We start from the raw sequence: 14,748 nt of genomic DNA, 5'->3' as shown, positions 1-14,748 counted from the left end.
GATGACTCAAATGAGATATCTGTCTCACAAAATACAACCCGTGAGACCGTCTCATACAAATTTTTGTTTTACTTTTATGATTAAAAGTATTACTTTATATTGTGAATATCAATAGGATTGATCCATCTTACATATAAAAATTCACTGAGACTGTCTTACAAGATATCCACTCTAATATTATTTATTATTATAGTCAATTTTATTAAATTTAAAATATTGTAACATTGCTGTCATTAATTTATTTAGTATGATTATTTATTATTCTAGTTAGTAGTTATCAATATTTATTTATTTATTTATCGAAATATATAATAAAAAACCAGGCGGGGATTTTTTTCAAATACGGCCCGCCCCGGCCCTCTTCTTATTTAGTTTATCTCTGCTTCTTCAACAAATACAAATTATTTCTCCATGAATCTCGCTTTTATGCCTAATCAAACTCTAAAATTCTCAAGTGCACTTCAAGGTTGAGTTGTTGCTTTACGTAAATCCTTGGAATTCATTTATAAGGTAATTCAAACTCCCGATTTTCTCTCTTTTTCAAAAATTAATTTCTCATAAGGCTAAATGATTTGGATTTGGATTTGTTCTTGGTTAGAGTTTGATCAAATGCCTCCAAAATTTAAGGTATTGTCCATCTGCCAGAAGAAGAATCGTAAGTGAACTTCATTTATCTTTGGGGTCAAATCAGTTGTTTTGCATACATGTAGCCATAACAGTGCATTTTCAAAATTTAACCTTTGGTACTAGATTAATGGCTCTTATGTTCGTGAAATTTTCTTTATTTTTTCAGTTAATCATAATTAGTCGTACCCATTATTAACTGTTTCTAAAATTTTGCTGATTTATCTTTCCATAGATCTATTAGACTTGTTTTGGCAGATGTACATGCATTTTCCATGAAGTATGAAGATGCTATGATATTCGAGTTATTCTTCTTGTCTACGCCTCCTTATTTTTTAATTTGTTTTAGTAATATTTTGTTATATATTGATTCAGTTTTCGTTCTAGGGTTAATAAAGAACCAACTCATTTTTTTATTGCATGGGGTTGATGGTGAACCAGATCATATTAGACCCAAGGCAAAATGAAATATGTTGTGCAAAAGTCGTTTTTTGTAGCGTAGCAATTCGAAATGAAAAGGCCATGCGATATCTAAATATTTCTTATTGGGATTTCTGTTTTAAGCAAAAAAAAAAATGCCTGTTAATCCTTTTTTTAATTGTCGTTTCAGAAAATATTTGTCTGAAGCAGTTCTTGGCTACTTATCAATGGGGAATGTGGTTGGATCTTTTTCCTCCGGTTTTGCTCAACTAGTAAACAAAATTCTCGGTCACCCACTCGATTTCCTCGCTGGCAAAAACTGCGAGTAACTTCTGTTACTATTATAGATCTTTCTTCAATGATTTTCTTGTTTATTTTCCATACTTCGCAAATGTGTCATTTACGTTTCATTAGTTTTTAAGATCTCTAGCGGTTCCAATGCATTTAGTGAATTTTTCAGAGAAAAACCGATGAATAAGTTGATAAATTGCATTGGATGTAATTTTGAGTGTGTTATTTGATTCGAGCTTTTTAACACATCACATATTTAGTTTTTTTTTTCAACTTCACATACATATTCTTTTGCAGTTCATTATGTGGTTCAACATGGGATTTTGTCTGTTACATCGAAAACTTCTGTGTCACGCATTTGCTCAAGTTGGTCATGGTGGCAACATTAGTTTATTTTGGTGAGTGAATTTAGGAGGAAAATTTATATTACTCATTTCATAGTCCTAATCTTGTAAACAAATTTAAAACTCTCTCTTTGACAAAATTAAAATGCAGTTCTCTTGTTCTTTTATCTCTTATACAACCTGGGAATCTGCCAATGCATTTGCCACTCTATCTGTAGAATCACGTGGGCTTGCTTCTCAACTTGTTGTTCGTCGTTGGATTTCTGTTGTTTGTACTTATGTTTCAAGCTTCGTACTGTAAAGAGGAGACGTAGAAGGAGAAGGAGAGACATTGAAGAACCAGTAGAAACCAGTCGTAGTAGTACTGAAGAAGGGTATGAATTAGGTGAAACCTCTGTGTTGCAGCATTCTAGGAATCTTGAACATAGGAGGTCAAGGTATAGCACTAGGAGGAATTACAAAGATGAGCATTTGCGGCGATCTTTGAGGCCTAATAATCATCGTTCGCACGTAAGGGTTGCTGGGGATAATTCCATTCACCTGCATAGGACAAAGAGTTTAAAAAATGGCGGACACAATACGAGCCCTCTTCACCATCATATTCGAGTTACAAGGACTTCAAGATTCGCTCACAAGGGATCCATGCACAGAAGTGGGATTCGCCATAGGAGAAGGTAAATCTCTAGATTGTGGAAAGTTTGGAGAAGTTAATGAAGTTTTGATTGCTGATGAGATTGTATCAAGATTATACATTGTCTATGACACATTCTATAGAAATTTGATCATGTTTTTTTTAGTATTTTAGAGCGAGAATGCATGTTTTTGTTTTGTTTCCAATTTCTATTTAGATTGATGTAGAAATAATGGATGCACAAAGTGATGTTATGTATGTTCTCTCTGAGGCAGAATTGTGAAGATTCCACTCACCTTTTTTAGTGAAATGAAAAGGTCCTAAACAGTTCGTAGAGAAAAGTGCGAAGAAAAAAGTCCTACATATTTGGATTGGGGATGAGAAAAGAAAGTGGGCCCTCGTAATTGAGGTTAAACGGTCCACCAATGTTAGCCCGTAATCGATTGAAGTAGCCCATCATCATGTATGTGTACAGTATTATCGATGTCTAAAGGTTGGCTTGAAGTGACAACTTGTCCCAAAAAATATCTAATTATGAAATCATGTTCCCTCCTCCCAAACAACCCCATTTCACGGGCTACCCTACCACACAACAAAAAGTTGAATAAGGTGGCTTTTTTTTAAATGAATAGATCTCCGGTAATATGGTCTTACGAATCTTTATATGTGAGATGGATCAAATCTATCGATATTTACAGTAAAAACTAATACTATTAGCATAAAAAATAATATTTTTTATGGATGACCCAAATAAAATATCTGTCTCACAAAATACGATACGTGAAATCGTCTCAATCAAATTTTTGTTTTTTTAGATTTACTTAAAAATTCCAAAATTTTAATGGTTTTCAATAAAAATGAGTTTTAAAATAGAATTTTTTTCCCATTCAAAATCTTCTTACTTTATTTATGTTTTACTTTCTATTATCTTTGCGAAAATATATAAAATGAATTCATCTTGGTACCCTAACAAATATTTGTTAGATCAATATTCAAATTAAATAATATTTATTCCACCCCTTATATATATATATATATATGTATGTATATATATATGAGTAGATTTCATGTGATACGGTTTCACGAATCTTTATCTGTGAGACGGATTAACCCTACCGATATTCACAATAAAAAGTAATACTCTTAACATAAAAAATAATATGTTTTTATGGATGACCTAAATAAGAGATCCGTCTCACAAAATACGACTCGTGAGACCGTCTCACATAAGTTTTTGCTTATATATATGTATTTATATATATATGTATATATTTGACAGACTTATATATATTTTTTGATACTATATAATATAATTTAAAGATATATGTATATATATATGTATATATTTGACAGACTTAAATATATTTTTTGACACTATATAATATAATTTAAAGTTATATATATATATATATATATACATATTTAAGCTATACTTGATACGACCCTTTTCTCTACTATCATCTTCACAGTTCACTCCCGTTGCTTTCACATATCCCCACAATCACACACATCTCCATGAACATTTCTTCTTTTTTCACGATTTTTCACACTTTCTTTTACTGACAACCTTTTTTTCAGTACACTGTGAACTGGGGGGGAGAAAGAAAGAAAGCCGATATTTTGCTCGTGGACGACCAAGATTTCGCCTTCCTTGTATACTTCTGCGGTCAGATTTTGCTTTTTTTTCCAAATTTTACAAAACCCCTCGAATCCATTGGCTTCTCTTTCCAAATTTACTCGGTTTTACCAGTCACCGCGGATCCAATGTGAATCGTTTAGCAAACCATCTTACTGTAATTAAAAGCTGTACTTTTTGCTCCGTTACTAGTACATTTCCATGTAGCTGAAAAATTTCCAAAGAGAGTTTTTTTTTCCCTTAACAGAAGTCCGCTCACTCAGAATCTGTTTTTTCATGTTCTATGCTTCTTATGATTCCGTTTTGACATGGGGTGTAGTGGGTCTAAGGCGCAGGATTTGCCGCTTGTAGTTCGCTGCCGTAAGCGGCGGGAACTTATACGCGCCGCCTCGAACTACCGCTATGCACTCGCCGCTGCCCATGTTTCTTACTTCCGTTCGCTCAAAGATGTCGGGGAAGCCCTCCGTAAGTTTGTGGATGAAGATCTCATTACCACTTCTATTTCCTCCTCTGTTTCATCGCCATCTTTGATTTTGCCACCAACTTCAAAAAAGAAGAAAAGCAACAATGCTGATAAATTTCAGTTCAATGATTGCGAGGATGAGGATGAGTCTCATCTATATTTATCGGATTCTTCCTCTTCTTCTGATGTAAGAGAAGTTGGGGATTCCGAGTATTTTAAGCACCAGCATCATAATCATTATGCGCTTGATTCTGATGATGAAGCCCATCAGTATCATACCTATCACGCGCAGGAGCACAGGGCGAAGGATGATTACTCATTACATTATCCGCGCGGTGGATTTGATGGGTATAATCAGACCTTTGGGGATAATTTTGTTAATGATCCCTACGTGTACCCATATACTTATTCATACCCGCCGCATTCTTTTGGGGAGCCTTATATGGATCGGTGGAATCAACCGGGAGTGCGGCCGCCGATGCAGCCATGGTATTTATCGAGTAAATCGAATGTGTATTACATGAACAAGGCAGCTCCTGAGATGAAAACAGTAGTTCGAGAGCCTCCACCGGAACCGAGTTATGGTTACACGGACTCGCACTGGAATTCTGCAGCAGATGATGGTGGTACTTATGGTTATTTTACTTGGGGTTCAACGGCAAGGATGGAGAATAATGATGGTTTGAAAGTGCGTCAGCAAAAAGAGGAGGCGCCTCCTCCGCCGTCACCTAAAGCATCGGGTTGGGATTTTTTCAACCCCTTTGATGTTTCTGATAATGGGTACCCGAGCTATTATTTGAATGGAGGATTCGGGTACGAGTCAAATCATAACAGCCCAGATTCGATCGAGCTGAGGGAGAGGGAGGGGATTCCCGATTTGGAGGAAGACACTGAGAATGAGGTCTCTAAAGAGTTTCTCAAGGGAAATAGAACGAAAACCAAAGTAAGAAAGAATAAATGTGCGAGCTTTACTAGTTCTGTAGCACTGCCAGCCTTAAAAAATCGAGATTCAAGTTCTGCGCCATTAGGCAAAAGCCAGGGCAGTTCAAGATCAGTGCCAATGGATAAAAGCCAGGGCAGTTCAAGATCAGTGTCATTGGGTGAAAAGGATGTTGTTTCAAGATTGGTGCCATTAAGTAAAAGTGAGGGTATTTCGATATCAGTGCCATCTGGAAAAACCGAGGGTAGTACTTCAAGATCAGTGGCTTCATGGGGTAGTGAGAAATCGTCAATGCCATCAAATAGTGAGGAAGGTGCTAAGCCCTCGATGCCATCGCTACCGCTTTATATTGAAGAAAGCTTAAAATCACTCATGCCAACACCAAACAAGAAGGGGACTTCTTCATGGGTAAACCTATCCCCGAGTAATTCCGCCAGTTTCACAGATGGGCGAAGCAGCTCTGAAACTATTGTGTCGAAGAGAATGGATGAGGGTTCTGTGAGGAAGAAAAGGGTGTCTTTTGAGGTGGAAGAGATGTCAAACCAAGATGCTGATTCTTCCAAATTGAGTAGTGTAACTATATTGTCACCTCACGGCACTCGTGATTTGCACGAAGTCGTGGCCGAAATCAGAGATGATTTTGAGATTGCTTCTAGATATGGAAAAGAGGTAGCCAATATGCTTGAGGTTTGGAAGTTGCCTCATCATCCTGGCCTTCTTAAAGGTGTGGCTTTCTGCTACATATTTCTCTGCCATTATTCTTCTGCTTCATGGTTTAACCTTCATGAGATTTTTTCCTTGATTCGATATGACTGTTTTCCATTGAAATATGGTGACAGCTGGAAAATGTTGGAGGATCGTGGTTATGCCATTATAGTTCTGAACTTTCTGGCATTTTGTTTCTATGGTTATAGCCTCTTTACTGTTCTACTATTAACTTGTTTCTGTGGTTATCGCCTCATTACTGTCCTAGTACTATTTACTATGTCTTTAATTAGAACCGAAACTGCATTGTTCCTTCTTGATTTGTATATCCATCTTCTGTTTGACTTTTTAAATAGAGAAAATGACTGGTGATGCTCTTGAAAGACTTTTTCACTTTGAATTTTGTGTGTTGCTAACTTTTCTTGGTTTTGTATTTCAGTAATTCTCTCCCGGGTATTATGTCATTCTACCCATTCTAGTATGTCGCCGTCAGCACAATCTGTAAAATTAGCTTCTAGATCGATTGAGTTGGCAAAATCTTACTTTGAAGATGTTGGCAAGGATGAAAAAGCGAATGCTTGTGACCTTTCGTCCACACTAGACAAGCTGTATGCCTGGGAGAGAAAGTTATACAAGGAAGTAAAGGTAGAATAGTTGTTTTATACCATATACAGCTATCCCATTCTTTTACCAGCACATGCGCATGCTAGTCTTTTCCACAATTTTTAGAAGCCCAAATTGCATGCACAAATGCTCAAGGCTCGGTATTGAAACATTGGTACGAGCCCAGGTTTAGTACTTCGATGAAACACGCCCTTAACCTTAGAACTCCCAGCTCTGATGCACTTTAAAGGCCCGCGACATTTATTAACGATGCAATATAATAAATTATTGATTTTCCCAACAAAACTAATAACTGCAATTGTAGTTCTATAGTTTGTAAGGTAAATAATACGTTATATTTATCTCAGGATTCCTCAATTTGATAAAGCAAGTCTCTCGTGGCACGTCATGTGCTTTGTGACCATGATCTATGATACCCATACACCTTAGACTGCTTTGCCTTCCTAATAACTTTAGTCTCTTCTTTGCGTTATCAAGATGAAAATATCTTTGGATGAGCTTTTGGCTTTGCAGGGTTGTTAAAGTAGCTCATTAATCTAAAATCTAAACTGGACTTACTGCATTCGATTTTATGCTCCCATCAATTAATTTTATGTCCCTACAATCTGGTGAGTGGGGACTTTCTTTAGGATGAAGAAAAACTCCGAGTGTTGTATGAGAAGCAATGCAAGAGACTCAAAATCTTAGACGAAGGAGGTGCCGATTCTAGAAAGCTTGAGGCTGCTCAAGCGTCTATCAGTAAATTATTGACTAGACTTGAAGTTAGTGTTAAAGCCATTGATGCCATTTCGAACAGGATACACAAGTTGCGTGATGAGGAACTGCAAACCCAGGTTGCTGCTTTAGTTCACGGGTACGGTTGACCTTCTCCTTAAATTTTATATGATCAATAGCACAAATGCTGTTACTTTTGTTTCATATTACATCGGCTGAATATACTCTGAACTTTTTGAGTTTGTGTGGATCCACTAATCTACAAGGCCTAGATTCATCTATTACAAAAAATAGTTCTCTTTTGTATTTTTGAACATTGTATATATAATTGTTAATTGATCAATCCCGTTCTATTGAATCATTGGTATCACGACCTGTAGGCTGATCAGAATGTGGAAGGCAATGCTCAAGTGCCATCAGAAGCAGTTTCAATCAATCATGGATAGTAAAATGAGAAAGCTTAAAGCTAACACTGGTCTCAAAAATGATTCCAGCTCAAGGGCTACCACCGAGCTTGAAAGGGAGCTTCGGTTATGGTGTGAACGTTTTGTCGACTGGATTGCCTTTCAAAAATCCTACATTGAATCCTTGAACGGGTGGCTTCTTCAGTGTGTTCAACACGAACCGGAAGAAACTCCTGATGGACCCGTTCCCTATTCCCCTGGTCAGCTTGGAGCTCCTCCCATTTTCATAGTGTGCAACGATTGGCACCAAGCAATGGAATCTATCTCCGAGGCAAGGGTGACAAATGCCATGAATACCCTTCTAACAAGCCTAAGACAACTCGAAGAAAAACAAGATCAGGAGGGGCGACAAAGGCTTAAAGCAGAATATCTCTCGAAAGATATTGAGAAACATCTCAGATCACAACGCATGACAATGTCAGAGAAAACTGGGCTGCCTCTAGTTCCATCAGATAAATTCGCTGATCAGAAAGCTGACTTGGATTCAATGAGACGGAGATTGGCCGAAGAGATAATAAAGCACAAGGACGCAAAGAAACTAGTTCATGATGCAGCATCTAGTAGTTTACAAGGAGGCCTTGTTCCCATTTTCAAGGCATTGGAGAACTTCACTTCGGATGCTTTGAAATTACACGAACATGTCAGGTTAAAGCATGGCCCTGATTAATCGGATCAATAATCTTATCAGGCAGAGGACATGTAATAGTATTATCCAGATGTTGAACCAGTAAAAATATCATAATTTTGTAGTTAGCTAGATTTGAGGGTGTAGCTATCACAATTTGTGAAGTGCTAGTAAAGAGAAGCTTACCTCGTTTGTTTAAAATACAAAGAGATGAGGAAGGGTTCCGATTCCATCATTTTACCGCACACCCTTTGAATGCCATGAAAGGTTATGTTTTGTACAGATATTCATTTATTTATCGATGGAATAATATTTTCTTTGTTTCAAGCGGCTTTATAATTTTTTGAACTCAGAGCTCAAAGCTTATTCGTAAGCTCAAAAAAAAGTAATGTTAAATTAAGATAATATATCGATCCGTTGATAAATAAATTTATACAAATGAAGGATTTTTGTGAGCCTGGATTCGTGAAAGTTGAAACGTTCAGACATCTGTATCTATGTAACAGCAGGTTACCTATAATGTGGAAATAATTATAAGAATTTAATTAATTCATCCAATAAGATATATAGCTGATTTATCATAAAACATGCATTAATTCATGGACAGGGGGAAGCCTTGTCTCCAATAGTGTGGTGTTCTCTTTGTACTTGATGTTATCTTTGTCTTGTTTTTGGCGATGAGATTTGAGGAGATGCGAGTGAAGTTTCCTTAAATCGGATAATTTCACAGGTTTCAACAGGAATTCTTCAGCACCTCCTTCCAAGCACCTGCCATGCATCAAATTATTTTAATTTCCAAGAATTTTTGTAATTAAAGTTTCTACTAATAAATAAATATATATATATAACGACTTACATGTTGATTCTTGATGGTAAATTTTCAGATGACATAACTACAACTGGAATGTCTCTCCAAGATGAATCCTGAAACAAGATTTATCTCCCTTTTTTAGTATTGAAATCAAACAACAAAAAATCAAAATATACTCGGAGAGAGCTAGCCGGTGTCGATGGTTGGAGTTCATAAGTCATAACTAGGGTGAGCTAACCTTGACTCTTTTCAACAAATCATAACCACTGATGCCTGGCATGCTGTAATCTGTCATGATCAAGTTAATTTTTGGTACCTGCAAATAAATTTAATAAGCACTAAAAAGAAATTTATTTATCACTATTTATTATTGTTATTATTATTGTGAATGTAATAAGAAAAACATGACGCACCTTGTCGTGCAGAGATATCTCTTCATTAATATTATCAATCAATCCCAAGTACTCCAAAGCCTTATCTCCAGAATCCACAAATGTAACTGCACTTTTCAAGTTTCATTCTTAATATATATATATACACACACGCAGCTAGACAAGCACAGATTCTTGAAAGTATACGTGCATGCTCAGAAATTAATTACCTTGACACTATATATAAATTAAAACCGAAGAAAATTTAACAAAATCCAAATAATTAAGAAGACATAATCTGCAGTTCTAGCTAATGAATCACAAATCAAATGAAATGATCGATGAATACCTTGGTATGAAGAAACAGTGAGGAGCCTCTCCAGGAGCTTTCTGTCAAGACGACTGTCATCAACAGCCAATACGTGAAAATCGTCGTGTTGCGATGTTCGTCCGATCTCCAATATTATTTCTGTATATTTCACGCTCTGAATTTAAATCTCCCATTTAAATATCCAAAAAAATATGTGTATTTAATTTATGTGTTTGTTATGAGAATTATATATGGTGTAGATGATGAAAAGTAGTTTAATTTCTTGAGTGGTTGAGAAGCAAAATGTGTGTGTTGTATTTATATTACACGTCCCACACATAAACAATGATCTTGGAGGATCTCTCCAATAAGATTTTCTTTTTGGAACAACTACTCATGGACCATGGTGGCTACCTCCAAACATGAAATAATAATTATATAGCTTTTTTTTGCATATATAATAAATTAATTTAGTAGGATTCACCTATAATTGTGGTCCCATTTACTCCATAATAAATTTTAATTTACTTACTAAACATCAGTTTGAATACATGCACAAGTGTCTGATTTATGAAACTGAATTTAAAATAATAACAACAATAATACACAAATACTTATATGAAACCATCACACGAGCCAATTTTTTGTGGAGTAGGTCTTTTGTGAGACGATCTCACAAATCTTTATATATGAGACGAGTCAATCCTACCGATATTCACAATAAAAATTAATACTTTTAGCATAAAAATTAATATTTTTTCATTAATGACCCAAATAAGATATTTGTCTCACAAAATACGACCCGTGAGACCGTCTCATACAAATTTTTGTCTTTTTGTGATACAGTCCATTAAAAATGATTATATGTCAAAAATATTATTTTTGAGTGAAAATTATTTTTTCTTTAATACACAAATCTTTTTTCTTCCCTCAAAATTATTTTATAGTGGTGTGTGTGATTGTGTGAATTAAAGATTCATTTGATATGTCCATATTTGAGACCATGTCAAGGAAAATCAAAGAAGATCTTTGTGCTAATAGTTTTCTAGATACTCTCAAGTTTTGATTCGATAAGATCGAAATTGATGACTTGTTGGAATCGATTGACTTGCGGACTTGTAATGTTTCTTGAATGTGTTAGCTCCCATTTTGTCAATTGTTAGATGAAATATATGCGACCCATGAATCAATTTTCAAGATTTGCAATCTTTAATTGGCGTTGACTTCCAAAACGACCAAGTCAAAAAATGGAGATTTTTGTATTTTGACTACAACTTTTTTTTTTATTTTTTTAATAATATACGCCCCTAGTTATAACCGTGTATTCAAATTATTATATTTCTATTTTCACAAATTGGAAAATTTTCAAGTTTAGAAACTAATATGAAATCCAATGATTTTTCACATCGCTCTAACTCGCCAACACACATATCCATGTACAACAATCTCCACATTAATTGCCATTTTCATATATAATTAATACCTAGCAAGTCGTGGTCCTAAATTTTACGCAAATTTTATAAAAAAAAAATTAAATATTTGAGCTAATTTACATGGCTATGTCTTAGATGCATTCAATATGATTCTTCTAGTAGCGACATCATCAATTAAAGTGTTTGAGGAGATAAATGATGAATTGAATATTGGAACATGGGCAGCTATCAAACTTACTAGAACATTAATTAATTTTGTCTCTCGGGTCTTATTCTATACAAGAATTCCCTATCATTCGGAATTGGAATCCAATGGAACTTATACTAGTGACAATTTTCTTGTTTTGACATCATCATAATAATTCATATATACATTTGGACATTTCTCTCCTGCACCCTTTAAAATATGAGACACGTGTATATAATCCCAAGATGTCGAGTCAAATTAAGAATATTCAATTATGTTCTTGCTCAGATATGAAGTTAACAAGACGTGAATTTGAAGTTGAGACAAAAGATAATAGACGAATTTACGTTGTAGTTGGTGCTCATGTGTATGACAATCGTTTATCAAGATATAACGATGTCTAACTTGTAATAGCGGCAATACAACTCACAAGTGAAGCAAACTCCTTTTAGAAAAAAGAAGAAGAAAAGGTTCGATATGAATGCAAAATGCTATTCATATCGTTTGACCCTATCAAATGTCGATGTTGTGTTGCATCTAAGTTTTTTAATTCATTTATATGGATCAATATTTAAGTAACAAATCTCGAAATTATGACCAAAATGCATTTTTTGACAGCAATACTCCATGAAAACGTGCAATTTTAGTCAAAAAATATCGTCAAACGTCTAGGCGCCTTTTTACTTGTGCCTCCTCCAAGCCATGGATAGATTCCAAGGCACAGAGGGGGGCTGAGAGGTTCCTCCTATGAAATATGGAACAATCAAATGAGTATTTTTTCATATAATTTTTGTTCATTAAGCATTAAAAACAGTTCCCTCGAGAAGGAAAACATGTTTAAATTTTATATGTAAACATTCTTACACCAATTAATTTGATGATGCGCAAATAATTCATCATCTATATTTTTCCTCCAGCATTGCGGGGGTGGCGTGGGGGGAGGGGGGGGAGGGGTTGTGTTCATGTGTTGTACAATAAGACAAAGCGTGAAAATTGAATTGACATTTGGATACGCGGGTTGAGAATCTATCGAGCGATCTTATGTAATCGTGTATTGATGCAGACAAGAAATGAATAAAGGTCATTGGGTAGGGACCCACTAGTAATATATTAAATCTTTCGTGGGGTCTTTTAAAAAATATACAAATCTTTTGTGGTCCCTGCCAATATAGGTCGAAATCTTTGATTAATGGAATATGTCGTGAATGGAGGGGTAAAGTGTAAATTATAGAAAGTTTTCTTAAGTCAAAAAGACTCGAAAGTTTCTTCTTCCAAGTTTCGAAAATTGCCATGGACCCCTGCCGTCCATATTTAGCTCCGCTTACAATCATGAGGCCGACAACAGGAGTGCCAACCAAAACCCCCATAAATCTTATATTTAATTTGAATTTTATTTTTATATCATACTTAAATAATAAAACTGAAATAACATAACCTTTTTCTTATTGTAGAAACCCGCTATTGTTATCATTGATTGAGTACTAAGTAAATCATCAAAATGACGTGGTAGTCTGCAAACTACGTTAGCTAAATAAGCCGCAATATGCATATCATATGCCACTGTAAAATGTTTAAGTAGGGATAAACAAATTTCTAAACTAAAAGGGTATCAGAAAAGACAATTAAAGATTTAATCTAAAAGACTCCCATTAATTTTAAATACCAAATAATTAGGTAGTCATGTTTTGTTTATGATCTTTGAACTTAAAGCAAAGCGTGTTCTATCCTCCTTTTTCTCCATATTTGTGTTGACTGACCAAAAAGACTTTAGATTAAAGTTTGAATTAAGACAAGGTAAACGTGGGACCTTTTTTCACAAAATATAAGGATCTCCTTATTGACCAATCTTTCTAATATGGTCCTCAACAAATTAAATCAAACTTGATTTTTCATGGGGAAAAGATATAAAAATATTCTGACAGTGGGCTATCAAATTCAGAGCTAGCTTTAGCAAGACTTGAGATCGTGATCAAGATTTTCTCCAATATTAGATATTTTAGTTGGATCCAACTTATAATTTTAATTAGAACATCCTAGATTTACCAATTTTTTCTGATCTCAATTGGTTCGAGTATGATATATAGATTCGATAAAAAAATTTCATTTAATTTGATATTTCTTCAATGAACGAAAGCCCATTCATTTTTATTTTTTTTGCAACAATATCAGTCAATATCAATGGAAATTTTGTACAAAAGCCCAGTTTAAATTGTTCTAATACATACAACAAAGGAATCAAGTCCACCTTATGTTCACAGACGAGACTATACATAAAACTATTGAAAATTACTGCATAAAGAAAATATTAATATATAAGAAAACCCTATCTTTGTCTCCTCCTTCCATGCACCAAGGAAACTAATAAGTTGTTCATGTTTCCTCTGTATAGGAAATGAATAGACCTATCCACCCCAAATTTTGAGTGATTCGATGTTTGTCATTTGCACGATGATCCATTTAGTGTTGTGGTTGATACCGTGTCGTCATCGTGTAGAGGTCAGTAAAGAATAAAGATGACATAGTCTCACATGTAAAAGTACAAACCTGAGAGTCCAATGGATCGGCTTCTCGTGATACAATGGTCTGTCAACTGATAATTGCCGCCGAGGCAGCCCGTAATGCAGATTTGTGAGATGCCATGTTCAAAAGTAATCATGGCTTTGAAGAAGCCACAACCTGTAAGTAAATAACCGGATCTTGATCCAATCACACCAGCAGGGAGTAGATGCGATACATGCATTGCAAGTATAGCCTCGACATCTTCGACAGCACCTTGCTTGATCATTCGTTTTGCTCCATTTCCTGCTTCCTACACTGGCTGAAAGATCAGTATCACTGTGCCCTGTCGAGAAAATAAATACTAGTCTCAAGCACGCACCCTCGTTTTCAAATGAAAATTATGATCTTGCGAGAATGTCATATGATGCCTCGTGAGTAATTTTTTTATCAATTGCCATATAGACTATAGTTTACTAGCTGAAGGGATTTCTATCAACAACTTTTAAATTTATGGCATATCCATTTTCATTCTGTGAGAACCCAACATTGTATGCGAGGAAGTGTAAACGTAGCGGGACTGCAAAAAAAAAAAGTGTTTGGATTTAAAAACTTGAGCTCGAGTATGTATTAATTGAGAGGATAATTTGAAATAACTT

General features: G+C 35.1%; 2 protein-coding genes and 1 long non-coding RNA gene across 3 annotated transcripts; 2 read left to right on the top strand and 1 right to left on the bottom strand.

The window, feature by feature from the left end:
• The first annotated feature begins 316 nt into the window (after window positions 1-316).
• LOC140831654 (uncharacterized) lies at window positions 317-1,733 on the top strand. The gene is made up of 3 exons (XR_012117906.1): window positions 317-510; window positions 599-1,369; window positions 1,633-1,733. It is a non-coding gene; the product is annotated as an uncharacterized lncRNA (long non-coding RNA).
• Window positions 1,734-3,750: 2,017 nt separating this feature from the next.
• LOC140832568 (uncharacterized) lies at window positions 3,751-8,808 on the top strand. The gene is made up of 4 exons (XM_073196659.1): window positions 3,751-6,073; window positions 6,494-6,699; window positions 7,308-7,531; window positions 7,773-8,808. The coding sequence occupies exons 1-4, from the start codon at window positions 4,255-4,257 to the stop codon at window positions 8,521-8,523; spliced, it is 3,000 nt and encodes a 999-aa protein (XP_073052760.1). The 5' UTR covers window positions 3,751-4,254; the 3' UTR covers window positions 8,524-8,808.
• A 183-nt stretch (window positions 8,809-8,991) lies between these two features.
• On the bottom strand, window positions 8,992-10,373 carry LOC140832569 (two-component response regulator ORR4-like). The gene is made up of 5 exons (XM_073196660.1): window positions 10,013-10,373; window positions 9,706-9,791; window positions 9,531-9,608; window positions 9,338-9,405; window positions 8,992-9,249 (listed from the first exon to the last, which is right to left on the bottom strand). Exons 3-5 carry the CDS (start codon window positions 9,585-9,587, stop codon window positions 9,060-9,062), a joined length of 315 nt encoding a protein of 104 aa, XP_073052761.1. The 5' UTR covers window positions 9,588-9,608; window positions 9,706-9,791; window positions 10,013-10,373; the 3' UTR covers window positions 8,992-9,059.
• Between the last annotated feature and the right edge of the window lie 4,375 nt (window positions 10,374-14,748).

The sequence above is a fragment of the Primulina eburnea genome, chromosome 5 (assembly GCF_022965805.1).
Source record: "Primulina eburnea isolate SZY01 chromosome 5, ASM2296580v1, whole genome shotgun sequence".
Taxonomy (NCBI): Eukaryota; Viridiplantae; Streptophyta; class Magnoliopsida; order Lamiales; family Gesneriaceae; genus Primulina; species Primulina eburnea.
This window is presented reverse-complemented; position numbering and strand designations above follow the sequence as displayed.

Excerpts from the sequence above, each read along its gene's own strand:
- LOC140832568 (XM_073196659.1), top strand. The coding sequence starts at position 4,255 with ATGGGGTGTAGTGGGTCTAAGGCGCAGGATTTGCCGCTTGTAGTTCGC. Across the intron at positions 6,700-7,307 it reads AGTTATACAAGGAAGTAAAG|GATGAAGAAAAACTCCGAGT; the intron begins GTAGAATAGTTG and ends GACTTTCTTTAG. Across the intron at positions 7,532-7,772 it reads GTTGCTGCTTTAGTTCACGG|GCTGATCAGAATGTGGAAGG; the intron begins GTACGGTTGACC and ends CACGACCTGTAG.
- LOC140832569 (XM_073196660.1), bottom strand. The coding sequence starts at position 9,587 with ATGACAGATTACAGCATGCCAGGCATCAGTGGTTATGATTTGTTGAAA. Across the intron at positions 9,406-9,530 it reads ATTTGTTGAAAAGAGTCAAG|GATTCATCTTGGAGAGACAT; the intron begins GTTAGCTCACCC and ends ATCTTGTTTCAG. Across the intron at positions 9,250-9,337 it reads TTACCATCAAGAATCAACAT|GTGCTTGGAAGGAGGTGCTG; the intron begins GTAAGTCGTTAT and ends GATGCATGGCAG.